Below are 11,172 nucleotides of genomic sequence, written 5' to 3'. Positions count from 1 at the left end.
GCCCCTTGTCCCAAAATAGATGGATGGATGGAGAAACACATACATCGTGGTGTGGCCCACGTCCTCTAATGGATGGACAATGGGGATTAGACCCATACATCACTGTGCACCCCCACACCTGTACTGTACAGATGGATGGTGTGGGGCAGAATAAATACATCGGGGCGGGTCCCACCCACACGTATCACACGTGTGGGGTGGGCCCACGAACTGCTGAGGGATGGACGAAATATAATACATACCTCATGATGGGGCTCTGCGCTCCAGTACAGTAGCGTGGTGCTGCTGGTAGGACGTACACCTACCCAATCCGTAATGGACGGGATGAATGCAACACGTATCATGGTAGGCCCCACACCCTACATGGTAGGCCCCACACCCTACACGTATCACACGTGCAGGGTGGGCCCCATCTTCCAGACAATGGACGGCGGAGATAACATATACATCAAGTGGGGTAAGCCCTAAAATCCACGTGGACGGTGTGGATTCCACGCTAATCAAGGCAGGCTCCACCGTCTAGCTGCTGGATGGTGGAGAATATATATAATATATAATATATACATCAAGGTGAGTTCCCAGCCATTTATAATCGTTCAATCTCCAATGATTAATGATAGTGGGGCCCACAGGAGTAGGGATCAAGCTGTCATTTGTATTTCCCTACATGCAAGTTTGCGTTACCTTGTGAACAAATTAGATGGAAAATAAACATCAAGATGGGCCCTGAAAAAGTTTCAACGGTGGACATTAATGTCTCCACTGCTTCCGGTGGTGTGGCCAAGCGGAGATCTGGATCGGCCTCCTTTTTGGCATCAGGCCCTAAAATTATCTAGAGAAATGGAGGGACGGTGTGGATTTGATACATACATCTGGGTGGGGCCCACTAGATATATATAAACATATATTATATTATATTATAATAAGCAACAACATCTAGGTGCTAGTGCTGTCATGCTTCACCTGAGATTTGAAGGTGCCTATGGATGGACGGTTTGAATGTAACGCATACATCACGTGGGACCTGTATAACCTGCTGACGTCAGTCAGCAGATGGGCCCCACCAAATGGGTGGCTTGGATATCATAAACGTCATAGGTGGGCCCCACCCGTCCACTGACGTCAACAGCAGTAGCTGCTGCGGTGGCAAGGAATATACAACGTGGATGAAACCCACTTCATATGGTGGGGACGCACCATTGAAACGAATGGACAATTGGGATGGAAGGTGGGTCCCATGTGTATGGACCACATATAACTAAGGTGGGTCCACCACATGCTTCGGAGGAGGCTAATATTTGTGTTTTTCCCATGTCCAACAATCCATGTCCAGCAGCGATTTGCTGCTAGACAATGCACGTACCACCCACATGAACGGTGGGGTCCACATCAATGGACTGCGTGGATAAAGTCACATGCATCAGGTGGGCCACACGGTCATCAAGAGTGTGAGGGAGAGAGAGAGAGAAAGAGAGAGGGAAAGAGACAGTGGAGATGGGAGGGACCCCGCCACTATGGGTCCATCTATACAATGCATACATCAAGTGGGTCCCACCATGAGTGGGCCCTCTAATCATCAAAATCATGTAAAAATCACCCACCTTTGATCTTCTTGGACCTCTTCTTTCATCAACGCATCCTAGAGCTCCGAGGGATGCATTTCAACAGCGGAGATGATCATTGGATGGTTGAGATGGGAGGTAGGAAGGTGGACCACACTAGTTCTCTCGTGGAGAGCTTGGACGTTGGCTCTCATGGGTTGCTTGGAATAAAGTGAAGTGAGAGAGAGAGTGATGGGAGAGAGGGATGGTGAGGTGATGGGAAAGTTGACTTTTTAGGGTTACTTTTTGTACTTGGGAATGGGAAGAGTAATGGGTTGAGTGATGGGTGTAGTTTTGACAAGTGAGGTGATTGATGTGATGGATTCTCCTGAGATTTGTAATGCGCGGCATTTTTCTCGAACTGAACGTGGGTCCACATCTCCCGGCCTGGGTATCGCCTCGGCACATAATACAAGGCATTGGAACCGCGGCGACGGTACGGTCACAATGATACAAGTCTTGGGTCGAGCCGACTCTAGAATACGGGATATGACTTAGGGTTACGCGTTAATGCCAGTTACAGATCGCTGGTCACCGAAATTCGACCGGGAGGACCGTGGAAGCCTATGGAATGATACGGGTTGGGCTAGGGGTCTTATAGTGGGGGGTTCAGAATCCAACTTGTTTGGATTTGCTGAGGTTGGGGCTGAAAGTGCCCCTTGGGGAGCGTGATATTGAGGATGTGACTTAGGGAGTGCTAGGGGTCCCCCTTGAGAGATGAGAGGCCGAGACCTGTTGGGCGCTGCCTCGAGATAGATGAGAGGTTGCACTGTAGGTGCTGCTTCGAAGAATACCTGAGTTGTTGGTGTACTTCATGGAAAATGAGAGGTTGAGTTGTTAGTGCTGTTTCGAAGAATACCCGTGACTCAGGCGGTGACGCCTGTCGATGTCCCCATGTTTGGTTTGCTGTGCCGGACATGATTGCTTGTATGGAATGATGCGGAGAGAAGTACCCGTGACACCCTTCCTCAATATGATTGATAGTAGAAGTGCTAGATATGCTGGGTCCTGCTTGATGCGACGATAGGGGAATTTGGAGGATGTTGGCTTAAGCCATGTTGCTAGCTTGTGGGGTGATAGCGATCTTCTGGCTCTCAATTAAATCTTGGACCGCATGTTTAAAAGTGAAACAGCGGTCTGTGAGGTGGCTAGGAGCTTGGTGATATGCTCAATACTGATTTTCATTGTAACCTGGTGGCAAGGGGTTAGGTGGAAGTCGAGGCTGGAGTGGTGTCAAAAGTTTTGCATTAACATTGTCAGAACCTGACTATATGTTTATGCTAGTGGGGTGAACTTCGTACCTAATATTGCCTGTTTGTAGGGGCCTTGCACATTCCCCCTAGACTGTTGCTATTGTTGTTGAGACAACTGTGCCTGATATCCCTGTTGGGCTTGTTGTGGTTGGTACTGTCTATTTAATTGTGGTTGGTATTGCTTGTCTTGCTGTCGCTCCGGTTGTGGAGCATACTGAATGCCTTGAGTGTTGGCGATGATATTGTTAACCTCCGTAGTGCGTTGCGTAGGAGCAGTGCTGTTCCCATTCCCATATCCAACAGGTTTCCCTTCGACTTTGCTTTTTTTTTTTTTTTATTGTGGGGGTCTAGTGTGGCCATGGGTAAATGGTTCCGGCTCTAATCACAACTTCCACTTGTTCTCCAGCTTGGATGAGCTGAGAGAAGTTTACATAGGGGTACGAGATTAGATATCCTGAAATGCTGGGGTTTGCTAAATGTACAATCATGGATAACTGTTCTTTGTCATCGATAGATTTTCTCATTCGGGCTTCCATGGCCCGCCATCGCCCAAGGTATGCTGACAATGAGTCATCACTTTTTTGTCTCAAGGTAGCTAGATCTGCCCTTCTCGGAGCCATGTTCAGGCTATATGAGAATCTGTCAATGAATGCTTGGGAGAGTCTTTCCCAAGTTCTGATTTGATGGCTGTCCAGTGACGTGTACCAATCCAAATCGTCACCTTTAAGGGACTTCTGGAAGAGTCGTATCAAGGCTCCATCGTTCCCTGCTATCGCATTGAGTTCCCCACAAAATGCTTTCAGATGTGCTGTGGGGCACCTGCTACCGTTATACCTTTTAAATTTGGGTACCTTGAAGTTTGGAGGGACCCGGGCATCTGGGAAGGGACAGAGATCCCTGAACTTGGTGGATGGGTGATCCACTCCTTGCTGCCTTTGGAGCTGATTTTGCACCATTTGCAACTGCTCTCGTAATTCCTCCATTTCTGACTTACCTTGCTGCAGATACCTTGCCCCTTGCTGTAGGGCATGTGCTGCTTCCTCCTCGTATAGATCGAGAATAGGAGGTTGTTGGAAAGACGGTGGACTCCCGGTGGTGGGAGGTAGCTGGAATTGAACGCCACTCCCTTTCGGAGGAGGGTGTGATGTTTGGAAATGGCTCCCGCCTGGGGTATCTGCTAATCTCGAAATGTTACTCCCGTTAGGGGGAGTGAGTTGGACTCGAAACTGACCCCCTTCATGGGCATCCGCCAGTTCTTGTTTGTGATTCCCGTTAGGGGGAACTTGTGTTGTAACCTAATTGTTGTGATGTACTGAGTAGAGAGTTGCGGGAGGGTTGCTCCCATTTGCTGGTTGCTGTAGATCTTGTGCTAACTCTTCTGGGAGAGAGAGCACGAGATTTGCTGGAGGAATGAGGGAGAAGGCAAAAGGGGTTTGAGGGAGTGAACTGTTCTGTATACTAGGCTGGGTTGCCTTTGTATTCGGTATGACACTTGGCACTAGGTGAAATAGTAAATCTTACGTCGTTCGAAGTAGTAGCTCTTGTGTGGTTGTATTGGCCTGTGGGTCTGTTGGAGCTACTGGTAGCAGCGTGGGTGTTGGTGTAGCTGCGGGTGCTGATGTTTTGGGAGCTGGTTGAGCTGCCGACTCTTCTTCATGGGTAGCTTGAGAGGTCATAGCTGCGCGGGATTGGGTGGTCATGGTTCTGATCTGTGCCTAAGAAAGTATAAGCCAAAGATTTTTTTGTGAATGCAGTGGTGATGTCCCTTGAGATTAAAATCTCACATGTTTTTGAGTCGGGTCGCAGCTAGTGAGAACTAACAGTTCCCCAGTGGAGTCGCCATTCTTTAGACACTGAAAATTGGCGCTCACGCTGATTTGTATGTTATGGTTTTGTGGTGGTGTGATTAAGCTGATATGTGGATGTTGGAGTCGTCACTAGCCAAATTATCTCCGAATCCCACGTCGGATAGAACTGTAGAATATGTAAGGTTTGAGGGATCCGAAGACTCTCTTACCTTAGATTGACTCTTGGTCTACGATTCGGGATTTTGGATAAGAGACATTGGTTACAAAGAGGGAAGGTGTTAGGCACCTTCTTTGCCCGTACAAACATACGGTCTCTACTTTGTGTGGTATGAAAATCTCAAGGGATGAATGATGCGGTCGAGGTAGGATTAGGCACACATGGATTTCTGATTTGGCAAGATCCCAGATTTCGGCAAGCCATAGAGCATACGTCCAACTACGTGTCTAGAAGGAGAATGTGATGATGCTTATGCAAAAAGGTAAGGAAAAGTGGACTAGATCACTAAGAATTTCTTATGTGAAAGGATCCGAGGTACGACAAGTCACAGAGCATATGTTCACTAGAGATCTAGAGGAGTAGGGAGGTTGAGAAGGAAATAGATGTCATGATGAATGCTTATATACGAATGGATCTTTGGCTTGATCTTAAGTAGGCTAAGAATAGAATTGAGCCATGATCACTCTGGAATAAACTTGGGGATTAATATGGTTGGAAGGTAGGGAGGGGGCTAAGGGGATAGCTGAAAAAATTTAGACTTGGAGGCTTCAGAGCTCCTCCTCACTCTCACGCTCTTCCTCCCTCTCTCCCTTTCTCTCTCACTTAGCTTTTGAAATGAGAAGTGGATGCTTGGGTGTGTTGGAAATGAGAAGAGGAGAAGGCTATTTATAGCCTTCTCCAATGGCTCTATGGTAAATAGGGGATAGGTAAGGGTTAAAATGATGAAATGGAGGCTTGTAATAGGCTAAGGAGAGAGGAGTGCCACGTGGCCCGCTCCCATTGGCTCTTGAGGCTAGTAAAATGGTAAATAGTGAAGGTTTGGGGGGTAAATCCAGGAGAAAGTTAACTTTAGGGATAGTGGACAGCTGTTGCTCGGAGGACACACCGTTTGGTGAGCAGTGGTACTCGGAGTACTGCTAGTGGTAGTCAAACTACTTCCAGCGGTAGTCTAACTACCACCCGGGCTGGGCTCAGGCCGGCTCCGCACGTGCGGCGTGCCAGTTTGTCTGGCCGTCCCTTTTTCAAATTTTTGGCTGTAACACCTGGTCCATTCGATACTATTTTCCATGCTTATAATGATTGAAGCCCTTAGCTAGACATGGATTGATCATTCATAGTACACACCCAACTGACCGGAACCCCAAGACCTTGAAACCTATCTCATATCGATCGCCCCATCGCCGCGATCGTGGAGGTACCACCCGTGTGTCGGTATGATACTCCGTTAGTGAGATACGCCGTGAAGAATAATAAGTGTATCATGTGCGCATGGCACCATGTATTTTATTCCACACATGTGCACAACACATGTCAAGCACACATGTACATGCCACACATGGGTGAGAGAATCTCTACCCATGTGTGTGATGTCACATACCCATACCTCTTCTCTCTCATGTGCATAAAAGTCAACCTTTCTCCATGCCATATACTATGCATGACATCACCACACCATGCCATCCCATGCTCCTTTAATCCACCATTAATTGCAAAGCATGAATTAAGTACCATAATCCTATCCTAAACTAATATTAATCACAATAGCTTAACTTAACCAAAATTTTATCCATTTCTTTATAAATACCCCTTCATCCCTTAGCATTTCACAATTTTTCCATAAAAAGAGAGAGAGAGAGAGAGAGAGAGAGAGAGAGAGAGAGAGAGGAGTGATCTTGGTGGGCCATCAACTCCATCAATCCTATACCTTTCATCCATCTCAACCATCAATTCCATCCCTTCCATACATCTCAACCATCCATCTAATTCATCAAGGTGAGTACACTCACCCTACTTATTCTTATTTTATTTTTGTTGTGTTTATGTATGGTGGAGATGATGTTAATGATGATGTGATTAATGGTGTGGATGGTGAAGATAGTATGATTGATGGTGAAGATAATTGCAATAATGATGATGATGCTATTAATGGTGTGGATGCATAGGAGAAAACATATAAAAATCAATTTATTATAGAGTTCATGTGGGACCCACTGATAGTAGGACCCACCAAAATGTTTGTATGGCATCCAAGTCATCCAACCATTGGCCCATTGAGCTGGCCAAACTCACACACACCTACACGTGTATAAAAAAAGAAGAAGAAGAAGAGAGAGAGACGCTGCTTGCTGGTAGCAGCGTCCCATTCATTTGATTTAAAGGAGCAGGGGCTGTGGGTCCCCAACGGGCCCCACCCATGATGTATGTATTAAATCCACGCCGTCCATTCAATTTTTCAGATCATTTTAGGCGTTGAGCCAAAAAAATGAAGCCAATATATTTCTCTGGTAGGCCACACCATCAAACTCATGTGAAAACATGCTAAAACATATAGAAGTACTTTCTGGGGGGCCCACCTGAAATTTTGATGTATTTGAAACTTGGAATGACCCCTTAACTTAGTGGGACACACGTAATAGACGGACTAGATCGTCCTGTTATGGGCCCTAAATATGAAAAACAAAAAAAAAAAAGAAGTTGCAAACAGCAATGACGCTGTTGCTGCAGCAATGACGTTGACGCTGGAAAGAAGTGAGCCCCACCACAGGCCCTACCTTGATGTATGTCGAAATCAGCACCGTGAATTTGATGGGTCCCCTCTTAAAAAGGGGTCATGCCAAAAATCAACCGTACAAAGAACTTAGGTGGCCCACACCGTCTAAAATAATGTGCAGACATGGCTAAAACATGTAAAAGCACTTGCTGGGCCCCACCTGAAATTTGGATGCATCTGAAACTTGGACTGTCCCCTCCATCAAGTGGGACACACACAACAGATGGACTGAATTGTCCTGTTGTGGGCCCCATATTTAAAAAAAAAAAAAAACTCTCAACAGCGGTGGCCAGCTGCTGCCGCCGCTTCCACTGGGAAGGAGGTGGGCCCCACCATAGGCCCCACCTTGATGTATGACGAACATCACACCTGCATTTGATGGGTCCCATTTAAAAATGGGTCACCTCCAAATTTCAGCCATACACGTAGCTCAAGTGGCCCACACCATAAAAAAATATTAATAATAAATAATAATTATAAAAAAGACTAAGGATGGGTCGATCATGAGGTATGTGTTATATCCAAACCGTCCATCCATTTGGCAAGTTTGTCTTAAGGCTTGAGAAGAAAAATAAAAAAATAAAATAAGATAGATCTAACTATCAAGTGGGCCACACTACAAAAGTGGCAGGGATTGAACGTAAACCATTGGAACCCTTTTTGGGTCAGAAATTTTGGAGCAGTATGAAATTTGTTTTTCCCCTTAATTCAGGTCTTTGTGACCTTATGAACAGATTGGGTGGGAAATAAGTGTTATGGTGGGCTCGATGAATGGTTTAGCGGTGAAATCATTATCCTAATTGCTAATTGAGGAGAGGTCCAGATAATTTTTGGTTATGATTCATTTTTGGATAATTTTCTAAAATGATCTCTAAAAATAGATGAACGGTGTAGGTATAATAAATACATCACTGTAGCACACATGTAACTTTGATCTCCTTGAACCATTCGTACAACTCGAAGCTCGAGCATGTAAAATCATGTGTTAGGTCCACCTGAAATGTGGATGTATCTGAAACTTGGTCTGACCCCTCAACCAAGTGGGACACACATAATGGATGGGCTGGATTTATGAACCATACCTCTGTGGGCCTAACAAATAATTATGAATATTTAAGAGAGGGTAACCCTCTCAACTTGTGTGTGGTATGGCCCACTTTGATATAGGTGTTATGCCACTTAATCCACCATGGTTATGACATGATTTATATTCAAGATCCTCATCGTTTATTTATTTTATCAACTCCTTTGATGGTATGTTACCAAGACTCAGGCCCATCCAATGATTAGATAGCCGTTCATTATGAAATAATGTAAATTGAACTCTCATCACAAATTTTTTTATTATGGGTCATCCTGATGATGCATTAAATATTCAACCCATCTAGCCCATGTACCGGATCCCCTCTAGGGCATTGTCCCAAAGATCAGTCAATCAACCTGAATTGGACCACACAATACAAGGCTGTGAGAATAAGGACTTAACTATTGAATCCAACCTAAGGCCATCATGGTGTATCTATTTAATCCATGCAGACCATCCACTTCCTCATATCATTTTAGGAGTTGGACTAAAATCAAAGCAGACCTAAGTCGTAGGTGGGTCACACACAACTCAACCTCATGGGAAATCCCCATGGACTTTACTGCATAGGACCTATTATGAATTCCATTGATATGTGAGCCCAAGAATGTTAAGGCCCATTTTGAGTGAACGCCATGTGGGCCCATCAGTGATAGCCTTGTTTAGGCTAACCATTGGGCCTCTTCGATAAGAGTTTGTAATTTCCATGTGTGGAATGTATGACGAACTGGTATTATAATTTTCAAAGTAATGATGATTAATCCTTTAAATGGGCTGATTGTGGACATCCCTTGATCACTTGACACTTTGGTTAGAGTGCGGCCCCAAGTAATAGGATCACGATACTTGTGTTTAAACTCTTAAAAACATGTTTAATTATAACAAATATATAAACTCTAGTGGTGTGAGGGTGTGATATTACCTGTTTGGCCCATTGATCATGTGGGTATTTTATGTATGTATAGCCACCTAATCATAGGCAATGGTGGAGAACATGTAGTATATATAGTCATCTAACTGTGTGAATATGAAGTACGTATAAGGCCACCTAACCTTATGAAATCAAGTGGCATTGATGACCATTCAACAACGTAGGTTTGTACTTATCGACATAGATACCACCACTTGAATCACACATGACCAAGTTGTACACTAAACCAAATATGATTTAGGGTTATATTACCCAAGCTAATACTATCAAGATCCTGGATTTTTATACAATGTGATCTTTAAACTATAAATGGTATGATGAAATGTGGCTCTCGGCCCTTAACTAGGTGACACCGAATATGAGTCATTATCTATGTGACGTGTGAAGTGGTTGTAGTATAAGACTTATCATAATTGGTGTAGCCATGTATTCGTGGCCTATGGGCAAGGCCCATTGAGATATATTTTCGGTCCATATGATGAAGCTCATTGTGATGTATTTTCGGCCCATAGTGATGTGTATTAAGCCCAGGTATGTGGTCTACCTGTGAAATAGATTTGAGGCCACTTGCAATGTATTCGAGGCCCATGGGCGAAGCCCAATGTGATGTATTTGAGACTCATGGGCGTGGCTCATTGAGATATATTTTAGGCCCATGGGTTGTGGCTCATTGTGATGCATTTGAGGCCCATGTGTAGGGCTCACCTCTTGAGTATTTGAAGCCCATGGGTCGTGCAGCCTGATGTGGTGTATTCATGGCCCATGAGCTAAGGCCCATTGCGATGTATAGTGCACATATGATACGGCCCAATGTGATGTATATGTGGCCCATGAGTGAGGCCCAATGCGATGAATGTGCGGCCCTTGTGTGGGACCCGAAGCGATGTATCTAAGGACCGATGTGGTGTGATTTCACCATGATGTATGTATTGATATTTATGTGGGCCATTCCTTGAGGACAATGTTGGTTAAATGTCTACATTGTCGAAGCCGATTGTTGAGGCCGGTTATTGATACTGATTATGAGTATGTGACAGCACAGCATTATCATACATGCCCATACGCATCATCTGCATGTTTGTTATGAGATGTGGTTGACCATTGCATATGTCGTTGGACTGATTGTTATGAGACTCCCTGATAGGCGGAGGTTATCTCACATGAGTGCACGGTATGCGCAAGATTGATGCATGACTGTATTGTATGACTCATGCATCTTGCATTGTGTGCCCTAGCGATATCAGGGCCGTAGCCTCCACAGGCATATCGTGGATGGTCAGATGGGACATTGGAAATATTTGGTTCTAGCATACAGGCGCCATAGATGTCCCTGGGTGAAAATCCCTAAACCTCCGAGGCCAGGAGATGCCCCAACGTCGAGACCGAGTGGATACATGAGCGCCTGAGTGCCAAATACCAGAAGGCCGCGTCTCCCACTGTGTCGTGGTCGGTTGGGAGGGGGTGTGGCCTTACCCGCCCGAGGGTAGGGGGCATTACTAGGCTGAGTTTGACCAGCTCGTAAATGGGTCCGCTATCGACGTGCCGGATAGGTATTGGCAGACTATTGGCCAGGCGGATAGTGAGGTTTCTTACGCTCACTTGGACTGTGCTGCTGGGAGAGAGACCGTGCCATTTGGAGTGTACTAAACCCCGGTGATGATCCCAGAGATGAACTGTACTGATATGTGGACTTATTGAGCAGGAGTTGCATACTCATTCATTCATTC

The 11,172-nt window shown here is 45.3% G+C and overlaps 1 protein-coding gene across 1 annotated transcript; it reads right to left on the bottom strand.

Moving 5' to 3' along the window:
- Positions 1-3,201: 3,201 nt before the first annotated feature.
- On the bottom strand, positions 3,202-4,697 carry LOC131224323 (uncharacterized). Its single transcript, XM_058219843.1, has 2 exons — positions 4,676-4,697; positions 3,202-4,028 (listed from the first exon to the last, which is right to left on the bottom strand). The coding sequence occupies exons 1-2, from the start codon at positions 4,695-4,697 to the stop codon at positions 3,202-3,204; spliced, it is 849 nt and encodes a 282-aa protein (XP_058075826.1).
- Between the last annotated feature and the right edge of the window lie 6,475 nt (positions 4,698-11,172).

This window comes from Magnolia sinica, chromosome 13 (assembly GCF_029962835.1).
Source record: "Magnolia sinica isolate HGM2019 chromosome 13, MsV1, whole genome shotgun sequence".
NCBI lineage: Eukaryota > Viridiplantae > Streptophyta > Magnoliopsida > Magnoliales > Magnoliaceae > Magnolia > Magnolia sinica.
Note: the sequence above shows the minus strand (reverse complement) of the source record. Positions and strands in the feature narration are given on the sequence as shown.

Excerpts from the sequence above, each read along its gene's own strand:
- LOC131224323 (XM_058219843.1), bottom strand. The coding sequence starts at position 4,697 with ATGGCGACTCCACTGGGGAACT. Across the intron at positions 4,029-4,675 it reads GGCGACTCCACTGGGGAACT|ATACCCCAGGCGGGAGCCAT; the intron begins GTTAGTTCTCAC and ends CGAGATTAGCAG.